We start from the raw sequence: 17,325 nt of genomic DNA on the forward strand, positions 1-17,325 counted from the left end.
AACGTCTTAATTTATAAAATATTGAGCTTATGCTCATTATCATTAACATATTTTAACTTTTTTTCCTTTAAAAATGTCTTTTACAAAGTGTCCTTTAATACGCAGCTTTAAAAGAAATGGCAATAAACTGTCATTTTCTAAACAAATATTTTTGAAATGAAAGTAGTACTTACTTTTAATCTACTTATTACTAAAAGAAAAGAAGAAACTTACTGGATTACATCATTTTACCAAGGAAAAAGCCTAGCACAGGTTGTAATTTTAAACTAAAACACTAGAATTCCTGAGAGAACATGTTTTTCTTTATAAAACTTTTAATGTAATACCCATTAATAAGACAATAGAAAGAGGATTGTCATTAAATTTTGCAAGGACCTAGTGACTATATTAAAGAGACTTACAATTTTAAAAGTTACTCAACAAAAAAATGCTTATTGATTTTTCTCGCTCAAGAAAGATTCTTGTAATGGATCATCTGTGTTCCTATTTAGAAGTTTAAAAATTAAAGGGATGTGGTTAAAAAGAAGGAATTCTCACCATTTGCAACAGCATGGTTGGAACTGGAGAGCATTATGCTAAGCGAAATAAGCCAGTCAGAGAAAGATAAATATCACATGATCTCACTCATTTGTGGAATATAATGAACAACATAAACTGATGAACAAAAACAGATCCAGAGACAGAGAAGCATCGATCAGACTGTCAAACCTCAGAGGGAAGGTAGGGGCGGGTGGGGGTAAGGGGGAGAGATCAACCAAAGGACTTGTATGCATGTATATAAACATAACCAATGGACACAGACACTAGGGGAGCACGAGCGGGGGGTGGGGGGCAATGGGGGGATAAGGGCACACATGTAATACCTTAATAAAGAAATAAATAAATAAAATTTTAAAAAATTAAAGGGAAGCAACTATTTTCTAAAAGGATATTCCTATACTAGTATTTTGTAGCTAATACAAATCTGAGGTTGTTATATGAGTGAAAGTGTCAGGAGAAAGTGTTGCAGAAGTTTTTGGAGGCGAAATAAACCTATCTAAGGAGAATGCGAATTTGTCGGACAAAGTCTTCCTAGCAAGAAAGAATAAAATCACATGTTTTTTTCAGAAATGACACAACATACTATTTATCATATTTATATTCTAGTCAATAAAAGAGGAAAGCCTTATGAGAAAAGAATCTGATTGGGTTTTGAAATCTTTGAAATGAATTATTTAGGCCAAGCTAAATGTAATTTGCTAGATTGTGGTTTTTCTTCTAAAATGCTGTTAACTGATTTGTCACTTTCTCCTACAGACGCACCTTTGTAGACTGTAAATAGAGTCAGGGAGAAGGAGAATGGCCAACTCTCAGGGCTGTCTCTTGGGCAGCCCACTGTAGTGTGAGCCATGCTGTTTAAGGGGCTCCTTAGCAGGACAAATAAATGCCCAGCTCTTCTCAGAAACCAGGCTGTCTCCATTAGCCTGGAAGGTCAGGGTGAGGGCGGAGAGGTCCTAAATGTGATGTCAGATTTCATCTCAACATTTATTCATTGCTAACTTACTATAAAAAGTTTTTCCTTTAATTAGCTACTAATTGAGATGTCTGTGAGTAAGGACATACCGTCCTGGAAATGGGAGAGAGGCATCAGATGATCTCTGAGTTATTAAGATTTGGCTAGAGGTCACAGCTTGTAACCATTAATTAAAATTTGTCATTGAACAAAAATCTTTAACCTTAAGACAACAGATAGCTTATGGTCTAAGAGTAATTTTAAGACAATAAATTCAGCTTATGAGATTGATTTAATTTGATTTAACTTGTTATATTTATTTTGTGAGGGCAGAGTGCCAAATCTTGAATGATATTAAGCAGATTTTTTTCAACTTAAATGTATTTCAGTTGTCCATCTGGACTTAGATATTTTAGGTACAAAGACTTTAAATATTTTAAGAACTACATTAAATCTATGAAAAATTCCCATCTATGCTATCTAGAGAAATATTTTCTGAGTCATGGATTAGGATTTAGACTTTAGAGGTAAGTGCTTGTTGTCACCAAATCTCTTCATATAATAAAATGGCTTTAAGTTTCAGTTGACCCTTGTTAAGACTGTCTAGAAAACAGTGTCATTGTGCCATCTAGTGGCTATGTTTCAGGCCAGAAAGGAATAAAAACCAACTGAAATCGAAAAAATATTCCCCGGGTTTCCTCTGCTGGCTCCCACCTGTGCTTATATAATGACAAAACTAAATAGCAGCACTCTGGGAAGTCAGTGTAAATACATATAAAGGTAAGTTCTCCCTAAGTATATTGGATCATCGTAAATGGTCTCTGTCATGTTTATTTCTTTTTATAAAGTCCTAGTCTTATAAAATATAGCTTTATTGTTTGTTAACTTCATGAAAAGAAATTTGGATGTATTTCATATTAGAGACTAATTTTAGAGAACTAAATATTAGAGACTAATACTGACAACTGCTTTACTAATTGATAAAATTTTAGGTTTTCTTAAAAAATGTGATGATTTTGAAATATGCTAGCTTTCCTTTTATCCTTATTTATGGCTTGTGTAGAGGAAGACTACTTGGTCAGCCTTGACCTTGCTTTTTCAGGTACCTGTCTGACCTTCATGCACCGGGTGACCCTGCTTGGCAGTGTATCGGAGCTCAGCACAGATGGATCCTTCAGCTCATGCACAGCTGCAAAGAGGGCTACATACAAGACCTGAAAGGCAAGGCCACTCTCTTCCAGTGCATATACCACTTCATACTTTCACTTTAACACTTAATGATTAAAGGAAAAGAATGATTAGTTATTTTTCTTGATATGTGTATCGGTGGTTTTTGTTTGTTTATTTGTTTACCCCTGCTTAGCTTTATACCCGAGTAACAGAACAGAAAATTCTTTAACTTTATGCCTATTTTTATGGTTGACTGGCAGTATTGACAAAGATTTGGTTTAGGGGGACCGTTAAACTTTTGTAAGAAGCAACATGATGTACGAAATGATATTAGCCCTTGATGAAAGCTATTAAGTCCACTTGTTATTTTTTCCAAATATATGTTAAATCCTGCTATGTACCAGCCTCTATGCTAATATAGTATAAAACAGACATGGTCCCTGGAAGAAAGCATGTAATTAACCAAATACAAATGTTTGCCAAGTGATACAAAGAAAACATAATGGTACTATGAGGGAAGGGAACTGAGGAGAATGCTTTAGTTGGCTGGTTTGGGAGGGTGTCTTAGAAAATGCTCCATGTTAGCTAAGAGCTGGAAGGATTTGAAGTAGCCTGTTGGGCCCACTCCAGCCTGAAAAAAGGACCAACCTTTGCAGAGACTCTGAGGTAAGTTTGAAGGAAGAAGTCACAGCTGCATTCACAAGCATTGAATGTCCTGAATGCTATGTGCCAGCCACTGTTGGGTGCTCAGGACACAGCAGTCTGTACAACAGACAAGAGCTTGGCTCACATGAGACTTCCAAAATAGCAAGGGAGAGGGACAGGGAAAGTGACTAGTAGAAGGCAGTGTGCTACTTTCTAAGCCTGGGAAGTTCCAAGTGCTGTAGTAACACTTAGGAACAGCATTTGATCCAGAATTTTGAGGTCACGAAGGGACATTCTAAGATTTAAATAAAATGCCACATGTTTTGAGATCTGTAGGGTGTCTGTGTTGGCTGATTGAAATAGAAGTGGGGAAGAAGAAATAGATAAAAACCATTTCAGGAAAAGAAGGCTGCTGAATCCTATGTGGCTGGAGCTTAGAGCATGATTAGAGTGGCTCAAGTTAGGAGGCACTGGGTCCTGGGTGGACTTTTGTTAGCTCCTTCAGGGAATTTGAACTTGATCCAGAAGGTGTTGTAGGAGCCATTAACACGTTAAGCGCCCAGCCTGTTTTGTCTTCCGGATGGAAAGTATAGTGTCAGTCACCGGTGACTGACAGGGCGCTTAATGTGTTAAAGGTTCAAAACAAGGGAAAGACCCAATGAGGTTTATTTTTTAAGAGACGACTGTCTTCCATGTAGTGAATGGATGTAAGCCTGGAGCAGTGAAGCTGCTTAGAAGGCTGCTGTGGCAATTCAGGCATTTCGCCTGGCATGGAGGTGTGGATGTGGAGAAGGGATGGATTCCAGAGCTGTGCAGAAACTGGAATACGACCTTGGCAGCTGGTTAGGATGATGGCATCATTTAGTTTAGGGAATCCTAGAGGGGAAAAATGATTTTTCTCTTCTGTTTGGGCATGAAGTGAAGATATTCAATAGATATTTAAAGAGTAAGTATTTGAATATGATCTTCATAAAGGTGGTTCCTGGGAGTTGATGCTTTAACCCACAAAAATTTAAAAAAGGAGCAAACTTAGATAGAATCCTGAGGAGGGATATTTACAGGGCAACCTGCAAAGGAGAAGAAGAAGGTGTATTCAGAGAGCTAGGAGGGGAATGAGAACATAATGTCGCAAAAGCAAAGAGGAAAGGAGTGATCAGCAAGGATTTTAAAAGAATAAGATAAAGAGGTGTCCTGCAGATTTAGCACTGGTATTGTTGACCTTGGCAAATGCAATGGCAGTGGACTGAGATGACAAATAGATTATATAAAAGAAGGCATAGTGATACTTCATTAGGTTTCCAGGAGTAAGTGAAGTAACATGAGAACAGTCCTGACACAGAAGGAAGTACAATGAAGAGGTCACAATTATTTCTTTATAGCACAGTTTTGACATGAGTTGGAGTATTTTCCAGCTGATTCTGTTCTTTTCTAGTTTGATCTTTAGGAAAACCCAAATATCTCTGTTTTGATGCCACATCAAAATTCCTGTTAATGTCATTAATTATTTTGTAGTTTTAGCAAGTAGAAATGACAACAGATGATATACATAGTCCATAGTCTTTGGATGTATTTAGAGGACCTTGCATATTTATCTATTGAATCTATTCTGTTAGGCAAGACTCTATACCAGGAATGGGGAATGTCCACAAAATCATTTGATCTGGCCCTACATTAGGGGTGAGTTAATTAAGTGTTTGATCAAATATAGCAGGCTGATTTTTAAGTTGATAATTTTGTATGGCCCTGGAATGATGATGTTATAAATATCTAAATGGCCATTGGCAGAAAAAAGGTATCCCATCCTTGCCTTGACTGCCCATCAGAATCCCCTTGGTGTTTTTACAAACTATCAGTTTTTGTCCTCCACCCCATTTCTACCAATTATAGTAGAACCTCTAGTAGTGGAGTTCAGGCATCAGTCTTTTATAAAGCTTCCAGATGATCCAGGTACAGCCAGGCTTGATAATTAGAACACCAGGGACTGGAAATACAGTAGTGAGCAAGACTGACATGACCTCTGACCTCTTGGACCTTGTAGTCTAGTGGGAAAGACATATCTTTTTAAAAATCACGTATTTATTACATAAATATAATTTTGAAAAGTGTTATGAAGTGGGGAGTACAGAATTCTACTCCAGTCTAGTAAGGGGGAGATCGAAGGAAGTTTTCTCAAGGAGGTGATATTTCCATTGAACCCAAATGACAAATAGAAATTATCCGATAAAGAGGCATGGAGAAGTAGGTTTCAATAAATGACACCTCATTCCCCACTGCACTAAATACAGTGATGATATTCTTCAGATTACAAGCAAGTTACATAATCTGATAAAGGATTTTCCTGCTTATGCCTGTAAGAAACCATCTGTATAATTTGGTTATGAAAATATTTGAATTTCTGGGATGGGTGTATATTATGAGGGCAACATAGAGACTATTTCAGATTGGAAATTATATGTACTTTATTGTCATATCTGAAATACCTGATAACCAATGTTACACTGCCAAAGGTCTGAATTTTTCTTGAAGATAAATGGAGAGCGACTTTTACCTGATGATTCCTTCCATCATCTTAATGTTATGTTTTACTACATGTATTTATCCAGAAATGCTTAAAATCCGTATTTCTGGGGAAAAAATGGCAGAGTCCTACTTTTCAATTTCATTCTGACCAAGCTTGTTGTAAAATTTGCTCATCACTTGTGAAATAATTAAAATAATGTAAAATAAATTGAACCCATTTGTTAGTGACAAGCTTTACCTAGTTATCTTCATAAGTTGGTCTTTTGATGAGGAAGTTAAAAATAAACAATCAGCCCGTTAAACTTACTCTACAAGTTTCATGATAAGACAATGTAAACCTTCTAAATTTGTTAGTCAGATGTTGACATTCAGAAGAACATGTTTACCTGTACCCTCTTTTGTTGTCAGCAAACATTACCAATATAAACAACATGGCTGACCCTAATACATAGGAGCTTTGTTAATTGGAAGATTGGTGTACTCTTTTGAGCTTACATCAGAAGGGGTTTTATTATTTGATTTCGGAGAATTCCAAACATACTTAAAAGCAGAAAGGGTAATATAATAACCTCCTATGTTTCAACAATGATCAACTCATAGCCAATCTTATCTATACCCTTATTTGTTTTTATCCCTTCCATCATTCTGAATTGTTTTTGAAGCAGGTCACATTATTTCATCCATAATTATTTCAGTAAGTAATTTTGAAAAACTAACCAAAACACCATTATCATTATCTAAAATATTATCAACAAAAACAGATCCAGAGAGAGAGAGAACCATTGATCAGACTGTCAAACCTCAGAGGGAAGGTAGGGGGGAGGGTGGGGGAGAGATCAACCAAAGGACTTGTATACATTCATATAATCATAACCAATGGACACAGACACCAGTGGGGTGAGGGCATGAGTGGGAGGGTGGGGGGGCAAGGGAGGAATAAGGACACATATGTAATACCTTAATCAATAAAGAAAAAAATCAATTGAGTTCTTTATATTATCAAATATTCAGTTAATTTTCAAATTCTGAAGCAGTTTAGTATCTTCCGGACTTAAGTACATTAATACCATGGCTTTTTAACTGATAGTGCAAAGGCAAATGACATAAAATCTGGCATAGATGTAGACAGAACATGTGTTTCCTAGAATGGAAGAATTAGCCATCTGTAAAACATGTCCACTTTGGCCACTTTGCACTTAGATCCTTTTCTGATTGTCTTCATTAATGCATATGTGTCATTGGTTACTTGTTAGCTATTCAATAAACACTTATCTACATTTATACAGATGATGTAGTTACACTATGTAGTATAGGTATATGTGTAGAGGTATATGCAAATATAAAATATTTGCCTTAATGTTAAGTTTGCTGGGAATAAACACAGTTTTTCTTTTATATAATCTACAACCAGTTGTTCATGATGGACTCTTAATTGGTATTTATGAGTGTCCTAATTGTATATAATAAAAATGTAAGGTAATATGGGGGAAAGGCTCCTAAATATAATTTGGACTTTCTGTTGGACATCCTGTCATAATTATTACCTTTTAAATGTGGAAGAAACCTTGGAAATTATTCCCAACAGGTGTTCATTAGATGACTTTAGATCTATTTTTCATGTGAGGAAAGTATCTCAGAGAAGCCAGGTAACAACCCAGCTTCTTCATGTCCTGAGAAGCGACAGAAGTAGTGACTGGCTCAGATTTCTCCCCATCCTACCAGAGTGCACTCAGTGAGGGTAGGACAGCAAGTTCCACAAGACCTCTCTGTATTCTATTGTTGGAGAAAATATTTCCATCAAACAGGATTTCTGAATTTGATGAACACGATGGTGACCAGGCCTACATTTCATCTAGCACTTCAGTGTTTTTATTCAGCTATTCTCAGGAACCAAAAGTCCTTGTATTATAATGTGTGATTGGACTGTTAACGTTGGAGAAGAGAAATAGCTGTAATTTTCTAAGTGAACCCACTGGCAGAACAATGGTTAGGAATTGAGACACTCGTTTGAGATCAATACAAACTTAAACAGGTGGACTGTAAATATTTCATCAGGAAAAGTGTTCTTTTTGTCTTTTTAGGTAAAGCTGATCTCTAAGTGTACATTTAATTAACATAAATGTTTTTGAGACTTGAAGTCTTTGTTGGTTTGGGGGGGAAATGTTAATTGAATTTAATCTTGTGGTCTTCAGAGAAAATTTCATGAGCAAAGATGGTGATAGATTTTCATAGACAACAGTCTTACATAAAAAAGCTACCTTTTCCAGGGAAGATTCTTTTATAGGGAGCATTTGTTAGCTGAGATAGGTCATAAGGTTGATATTCTTATGAACACCGAATTAGGTCTTTTTCTGGATTCCAGTTTTTTTATAGCAATAATGTATACTGAACTAAGAGGATGGCATCTTCCATATTAAAAACATTAGGACACAAGAACAGGGGATTACCATTGCACCTTCAACTCTCTGTGCCATCTATCCCCAAATACTCCTCACTCCTCTTCCGTGGCCTACCTTTCTGTAGTCCAAATGCGATCTTTTGCTTTTTCTAAAGGGAGACAAAGATAGGAAATAGAAATTGACATTTTAAACACTCATCTTGAAAGCTTAAATAGTAATAGAAGAGTTTGATTTTTTTCCAGCCTGAACCAGGTAACCATTTGCTTCTCTTCCTCTATATTCAGACCAATCCTATGTCCTGAATTTGTTGCACATGGAAAACTTTTACCACCTTATAAAAGTGTCATTTGTCCCTTAAAATTCCTGTGAAATAGATAAAAAATTAGACTAAGTCTTCAAGTTTCTTGCCAGGAAAGCCTTTGGTTAACCCCCTACTGACATTCCCAAATAGGACTTTTACAGGTAGACTTCAAAGGTGTTTTTTTTCTTTGTTCTGAAAATGAGTTTAACTCTTAAAAATATATGTTGGTTATGTGTAATAATTGGAGGGAAAAGGTTTCAGCCTGCTCTCAGAGTAATTATTTCCTTCTTTTAGATATGTACTTAATTAGGACTTTCCATAGGACATAGTAGGATGGTGTGCGTTGGTGGACTTTAGAGTATGAGCAATAACTCATGTAAGCAAGAGATTCTTTTAAAATAGTCACACAATAGAAGGAAATGCATTTACATGTGGCTCAGGTTTTCTTTGCAAATTTACATACACTATGTCACACCTGAAAGATTTCTTCTAAATTATCCCAGTATTGATTTATTGTAGAAGAAAAATAATGAGAATATTTTAGAGGTTGGGCTAAATGCCTACTCTTCTAATTATTTCAAACATTGAGTAGATTATTAGATTAATTACTTGCTGAAATAAAAATGTTTGTTTACCCAGTGACCTAAAAACATAAAAACGTTATGCATATTTTCAACTCAAAAGCTCATAAAATGCATTCATAAATTATATTTTACAATTTACGTATAATTTTGTGAATTTACACAGTACAACCACACTGCAATTTTTCTTGATATTTCTTGACCTTTAGGTACATAATTAATAGTTTGTTTTTAATTAGTGAGATATTAATAAATATAATTCTGGTATTTCCATAATGCAAAGTTAGGTAGACTTTTACTTTACACTCAATTAAATGTCAACCTCTGTTAGAAAACTGGCAGCAGATTCATTGAATTTTCTTTGAGACCATAAAAATATTTTCATGGTTAAAAAGACAGTAAAAATGTGTTGTTATGCACATATTGAATTTTAATAAAATTACAATTTTTATTTTAAAGTTGGTATAATGAAATTGTACATTAGGAAGGTTTTTTTAATGAAGTTTATTTTCTGGAAATTTAAAAATAGTTCCTGTCCTGAATGTTTATCATAACAGTATGAATGCAGACTAATAGAATTGATTTTAAAAGAAAACAGGAAAGGCACACCTGCAGCAAGAACCAATATGGGACATTAATTTGATGTTTATTCTCCCTGCAACTAAATCTCTTCCAATGTAGATTCGGCAACCAAAGGTTTATCTGCACCCTTGTTATTTTGCATGTTATGACCACAGAGTATTTTTTTTAATTGGCTTTAGACATTGAAATGCTTTTAAGTGCTTTTAGTGGGATTTTATTTATTTGCTTTAAGATTTATAAGCTATGAGGTATATATAGGAGAAAGTAGATTAAGGAGAGAGAAGTAGAAGAAAAGTACCAGTTTATGATACAGTGGAAAACTCTTTCCAGCAAAGGGGTGGTCTGATTTTCCTTTATGTTTTGTCTTTTTTTTTTTTCCCCACAAAGAGAAAAACCCCAGGTGATACTCAGTTTGCCATGAATTAGATTTGCACTTAATTGTTTACCATTAGAATTTCTGTTGCATACTATTAGAAATTGTCATTGTTGTTTGTAAATAGTATAAGTTTATATAAGCAATTTTAATTATCTGAGTGCAGATCAGCAGGTTTTTACCATAATGATTATAGATGTGTTTTTTAATTTAATTTGAAAAACCAGTTTTAGCTTCCAAATTAAAACTAGTAATCAATGCTGATAATTTAAGCAGTGTTTTTTTTTTAAAGGCAATAACCTAGGAGTTGAGAATTTTTGAATACCACAGCATTCATTTTTAGATACTATATAATAGTAAAATAACAGCTGTTGAATATCATAGAAAAGAGTTGGATTAAGTTCTCTTCGCTTATTTCTACTATTTTATACTAGTCTATTCACCTAACAATGTGTGATCTATCTTTATCTTTGTTAGATCAGACAGGCCAAACAGGCTTATGTCAAAAAGTCTTTTCAATTTGTTATCCTGGCAGCTGGTTCCCTTCTGCTGTCCTGGCTTACTGTATATCTGGAAGAAGATGTCTTATGGCTGGGAACCACATCGTGTCTAAATCACATCCCCTATCCTTAAGAGAAAAAAAAGAAAATTTGACAAGGAATGTCATGCACACATTGAATGCTAGCAATAACTGGTAATTTAAAATATTCATCATTACAAACATTTTAATTTTGTATTCTGTCATTTTGGTACTAATTCTATTACTTATATATTGTGAGCATGTTTTCTCTACTTAAATTTATATAATTACAAGAAAAATGCAGTACTAAAAACATAAGTAATTTTGTTTTGTTTATTGACCCATCCAGCTTTTACAGTTCTTGCTTAGATAGCCAATGTTAATGAATAAATACTTCTTCAAAGTTCACACCAGTAGTTTTGCTTTTAAAATAATTTTTCTTTTCTCAACTATTGTTGTGAATAATGTTATATCAGAATGGCTGCCTGGAACCTGTTAAGGGCAATTCTGACACCAGTGAAGTAAGGTATGTTAAATATGTCTCCCTTTGTTTAATTTGATTAAATTATCCCCTTTAAATTGAGGAAATGCTCCTATAGGAACTTTAAATATATATAGAAGCATAAGATCAAAAAGAACATTTTTATCTGTTGACACACGTCTAATTCATGAGGAATTTGTAATTCTGCCTTACTATACTCACCCCTGCCCCCCAGCTTTGGCATTGAAATTCTTCTGTGTGTTGTGCTTGAAAGGAATCCCATCCTGCCTGTGTCTGTGGAGGCTCCTGGCCCTGTGTGTTTGGTCAACAAGCAACAGTGGGTGGTCGTGCTGCACATGGGACAAGGGCCCGCTGTGCTCAGGAAAATGTGTTCAAAGGTGTTTAAGGGCAGTAAGGAAGTCAGCTGCCCTTCTGAGAGTCAGGGTTGTAGATCAGTGTTCCCCACACTATTGTTGCCTGTGAGAAAACTTGCAAGAGGCACGAAGGATGAGAAAAATACAGTGAATTTATTCACCTGGCTCCACATTTGCAGTCTTCCCTGAAGAACGGTCTCTTCTGCCCTTTATGTTATATAGGGTCTGTTAAAACAAATACTAACTGCTTTTCATTTAAAATAGGGAAAACTTGCACATCTTGAGTTGAAAGGATTTGACTGATACATGATAAGGTTTCCAGGAAGTCTGAGGGAATACGAGGTATAATAAGCATTTTCTATAAAGTCATCTTAAAGTCGTTAGGAGTTTTTGGTCAGAATCAGCGTTTTAATGTAAACACTTAAGTTTTTTAGATCTATTAGATTAGCATAAAGCTGAAAACTTTTTTATCTAGTAGAAATCTCTCAGTTGCAGGGGAAAAAATAGCAAATGTTTCAGTTTTTCAATAGCAAATTATAATAGATTATTAGTTTATTTTCTCTTAGAAAATAAAGCAGTTTAAACTTTTATTTCCACACTGCAGCTTTTATTCTTTTAATGAAGTGGTGGATTGTTTTATTAGCATTGTGAAGAAAATAACTTCTGCAACTTCTGAAAGAAATTTTCTGTTTTTCTCATATTAAAACAAAATGTAGTATTATATCCAAAAATGATTTTTCTAATTTTTTTTGTTTTTAATCTTTTCAGTTAGTCCTGTATATTCATAATTAGGAAGAGTTTCTTTTAAGAATGCCGGTAGCATGTTATAGAAACTTTATTTAACTGGGGAATAAAAATATTGACCTCTTGATTGTCAGTAATTAAGAAGCTTAGTTTTTAAAAACTTTTAAGTGTTTAAAGGAGTTTTTCTTCCAAGATGCTTCTTCCAAGCATCTGTAGGTAAGATTCCTATCTTTTCTTTGATATATTGGTAAAATTGTAACTCAAACACTGGTTTGTGGAATTTAGAAGATAGAGCTACACCTGAAGGACATTCAGTTCTAGAATTTTGTTTATACAAATACTATAGTGATGGTTTCGTGCTGTTGGGTGTGCTCCTATGTGCAGTTTTGTCTCTAAAGTAGTCTTTACCCTAAAGTTATTCCTCTCAGATAACTTTTGACAGGTTATAGCCAAGTAATTTGGATCTTAAAAGCACTTATTTATCTGAGTATATTTATTGGTTACTTTCCTTAGTGTCTTTGAAATATCTAACCTGTAAGATTCACAATGAAATTGTAAAATTCAGATAAAGGTTTCACTGTTATTTTCTTGTTGCCTTTAATATTTTCTTGATGTGCTTTTCTTTTAAGAATAAATTTTCCCATATGCCCTCTGTGTAGAGGCAGATTTTTTATACATTTAGATGACACCACTAATCAGTGTCCTAAATTGTAGCAATAGTGAGCAGAATAAGCATATTTTGTTCTCAGTGGTGATTTAAAGTTTCAGAATTAAACTTCATATAATAGAATCAGAATTTTATAACTAAGAAGATACTTTAAAATATGCATGGTTTCAAGCCCTAATTTTTACAGGTGATAAAGCATAGGCCTATTATGACTCCTTAAGCTAGCTGCAAAACCCCATACGAGTTGCATAGCCATGAGAATCTTGGGCAGAATTAAACCCTGCCCTAAGTTTCAAATACAGGGAACAATTAATGGTTAGTATTAGCACAAATGAAGGCAGAGAGGCTGTAATCCCATTTAGTAAAAGGCTTTTAAAAATGTTTCATCTAGGAAAAACATCATAGGAACATTTCATTTCTAGAGAAAATTTACTGTCAAGAAAATAATGATTTCTCATAAGTCATTAATGCAGTATTAAGCTTGCAAAAGACAAAGTCAGATGCAGTTTTACAAATAGTTTAGTCTCTGTCACCTACAAAATGTCCCATTGCAAGCTAATATTGTAATGAAAAAACTGAAGTGTGTGTGTACAGTTGAATACTGTCCTCAGCTGGATCTCAAAGGTCTTCAGGGAAAATATACTGAGTAATAATGTTTTCAGTTGCATATGATCTGCACATAAATCAGAGCATGACATATGAAACGTGATAATTATTCTCCTTTATAACCACATGTTTTGTATAAATATATATATTCTCTTAAACACATCAGTAGATATTGCTATGATATTGTGAGGTTAAACAGTCAAAAGAAAATAAAATGATTTATTGTAAGACATTTTAAAACCTTTTGCTGATTTTATTACAGAAAATGTTTTCTTCATCTTTTTTTGTTCTTTTTAGTAATGCTTTGTTCTCATCAAAACCACTTCATATTTTTTCAGTCTTTTATGGGGTAGAAATTTAAAAGAAATCTCAGAATCCTCAAAGTTTTTTTATGTACTTGCTTTCTGACTACTAAAATTTAAAATGTTTTCATTAATTTTCTCTTCAAAGGATAATTCTGTTAATTTTCTGTAAAACAACTCATCGTAAGACCTTTATTTTTGACAGTAAGAAGATGCAAAATGGTACAGAGTAAAACACATTTCTGAGTTAATGCCCACTGTTTGGTGTGCTGGGTGGGTGTGTGTTTGTGTGCAGTGCTGAAGCGCTCTCTTCTGGTCTCTCAGCAGAAACACATCTTGCAGATGTGTTCCAGATGTTCGTTAGTTCTCAGGGTAGACTGCTGTTCTAGCTTCCTGCTGCTGTGACATACTTGCTGGTAATTCACCATCACCAATTAATAAATTAGTTCATGTTATCTTTCTTTTCCTGATATCATAGAAAATTATGCTATGGTTTCTAATAGAAGAAAAGCATATTCTTAATACAGGGAAAGATAAATCAGTCTCTAACAGTTTAAGAATTCTAGTTACTTAAATTCAGCTACATAAATAACCTTAATCTTAAACCATTTAAATTAAAGTTGTAAATACATCAGTTATATAGAAAACCTTTTCTGAGGATTTACTTGAACAATGATAATTGTATTTTTTGTAAGAATGGTATATAGTGTACTTTTAGGAAACTAGGAAGTCTTTTCCTTTTTAATAAAAAATTTAAAGTCCTGAAACCTTCAAGAGTAACATTGTAACTTTTTAAATTAAAGCACTCTTCTTGCACCTTTTAATATGCATTTTTATATTCTATAAATTTTTATATAAATGTTTAATGTGATACTAAGTTCAAGCCCCTTTATACTTTGAGGGTGTTTCAGAAAATTGATATTTTGATATTAACTTCCTGAATTCTACTATGTGGTGACTATATGATTTCTTCTTTAATGTAGAAAGTATCAGTTATTTAAAAAGTATTTTTTTCTTGTTTGTATTTTTTTACTCTAAATTACATTAATTTTGTTTTCTTAATATTAAATTATACAAGTCTTCTTGTATTAGATATGTTTACCAAAGTAGAAATGCATATAAATAAAGCATTTAGCACAGAGTTGAAACACAATAGGTGTTCAATAAATTTCTATTTCTAAAAAACCTACCTGGTAAAATTTGTGAGGATAGTACTGTATTTGTATTGTATTGTATTGTAATTTCACATTGTATCATGTGAAGTGGCTCATGATAGGAGGAGCCCATGAAACAGTACACTTTTTACTGTATTTTATTTATTTATTGCTTTTTTTCCTGCCTCCACCAGAATTTAAATAAGTTGAGAGCAGGGGCCTATCTTTTTATTCATCATCTTATCCCCAGGGTCTGTATAGTTCCTGGTACATAAGAGATGTCTAATATATAACTGCACAGTGTTATTGAATAGCTAACATTACCAGTGGCATAAAATTATTATTTTATAAATGTGTTTTATCTTTTACACTGGAAAACAAATCTCTAAGCTTTAAGTATTAACTTATAAAATAAGATAGGGTTTTTATTTGACTAATTTAGTATCAGTCACTCAGTATATATTGAGGGAGTTATTGCAGAAGGTCCAGTGACTAGACAGATATAATATTTAATCCTTATCCCTAAGAAGGTGGCAATGCTTCATGCAATAGCATTTTAAAGGAAGAGGAATGAGTAAGTCTTTTTAGGTAGAGAGGATAGAAAATAAGGCAGAAAAATGTGGAATGCATTTTCATAGGCAGAATATTTAAGAGTCCTATGCATGGTAAATACTCTGTAAGTGTTTAGTGAATTCAGCTTGTTTTGAAGATGCTCAGCCAAAGAGCTCAGAGTAGGGAGCTCATAGGCACCTTTACATACATACTGAAAGGCAAATTTTAGCATTTTAAGTGAATGTCTTACTAACATATTTACCAACATGGGATTCCAATCCTAATAGCTCTTGATACCCAATTTAGAAAAAAATGTTTCCTGGTTTTTAAGATAATTTGGTTTGGGATTCTGGGGATATTTTGGAATATTTATTCCCAGACAATAAAGATAATTTCTTGACAACAATGACGTTAGGCTTCTGGAATATTAGTAGTGTGGGGTGAAAAGGATCCAAACTAGTTTGGCTGCCATCAGGAATATAAACAAGGAAGCAAATTCCACATCCCAAAGAAAGAAAGAAAGAAATGGGATTACGGGATTTAAATTTATGAGAGAAGCCAAAGATTTGTGCTATAAATCTGTTCCATTAAAAGTCAGACCTCTGTGACTTCCAAGTGCCAAGTCGTTTTTCAAAAAGTGATTTCTCCTGCTGATGTTAATGTTCCTAGAACATCTCTCTCCCCAGTTTTACTGAACATTCACTCTAAAATGATATATAAGTGAAATGGGATTACAGGATTTAAATTTATGAGAGAAGCCAAAGATTTGTGCTATAAATCTGTTCCATTAAAAGTCAGACCTCTGTGACTTCCAAGTGCCAAGTCGTTTTTCAAAAAGTGATTTCTCCTGCTGATGTTAATGTTCCTAGAACATCTCTCTCCCCAGTTTTACTGAACATTCACTCTAAAATGATATATAAGTTTCACTCCATGATTTGTTACATGTCTCTGTCAAGCCAAAGTAATGGATTGGATCCTCCAAATCTATCATGGTGAGAATGATTTTAAAAAGCTACTTGGAGGAGATGTTTTTTATTTTACTTAGTAAATCCTTTATTTAAAAGAGTGAAAAAGTGAGCAAGAAATAACTCAGAGAAGCAGTTCTTTAAATCAACTAAATATGAACACATAGAACCTATAGGAATGTTCCCTCTCCCTTCCAGGTACCGCAGGCCTGCACAGTCCCATGGTGGATCTGGATAGCGATGTTCGTCCCTCAGTGTTGGCCCATCTTAGTCAGACAGCATCACTGAAGCGGGGCAGCAGCTTTCAGTCTGGTCGAGATGACAGTAAGTATATCTCTCTATGCCCACTTTGCCTTTTAAATTGCTACTTGTTTAATTTAAAACATTTTTCTCTTGGAAATTTCCATAACTAGTTCTGTTACTATTGCTAAATATTATCAACTGTTGTCTCTTCTACTTATTAAGTAACTACCCAGTAATTACATTGTACATTAAATACATGCCATTTGATTTCTTAGTAAGTCATTGGCCACAGGTCAGTATTTATTCAACATATTTAATTAAAAGTATAGTTTTATATTTTCTGTGGTTTAATTTTTTAAAATATGCCACAGAAAAAATTCTGTGAGAATTTCAAGGTTAATTTTGCAACAAAAGTAATTTCTGTTGTCAGTACAGAGAAAGACATATTTTCAATGAATTTTAAACTTTTGTTTGGAAAGGACTTATTATTAATCATAAATTATTTGCTATTTTTTTCATAAGATAAGGTATCTCAAATTATAACCATGTTGCATTTTTTAATTTTGTAATGTTGATATTTACCTATTGTTTATTTACTTATATAAAATACATTGATTATAATGTAATGGTGTGCCAATTAGACGCTGTTAATCA

At 33.9% G+C, this 17,325-nt stretch overlaps 1 protein-coding gene across 6 annotated transcripts in view; it reads left to right on the forward strand.

Moving 5' to 3' along the window:
- The window catches only part of EXOC2 (exocyst complex component 2), a 286,986-nt gene that overhangs the window by 174,074 nt on the left and 95,587 nt on the right, over window positions 1-17,325 (forward strand). For all 6 annotated transcript variants that reach the window (XM_005869533.2, XM_014542312.1, XM_014542313.1 and 3 more), the window contains 2 exons: window positions 2,595-2,713; window positions 16,627-16,752. In XM_005869533.2, the coding sequence (XP_005869595.1) occupies window positions 2,595-2,713; window positions 16,627-16,752 (245 nt within the window). The remainder of the gene's footprint in view (window positions 1-2,594; window positions 2,714-16,626; window positions 16,753-17,325) is intronic.

Source organism: Myotis brandtii, unplaced genomic scaffold, assembly GCF_000412655.1.
Source record: "Myotis brandtii unplaced genomic scaffold, ASM41265v1 scaffold298, whole genome shotgun sequence".
NCBI classification, from domain to species: Eukaryota; Metazoa; Chordata; class Mammalia; order Chiroptera; family Vespertilionidae; genus Myotis; species Myotis brandtii.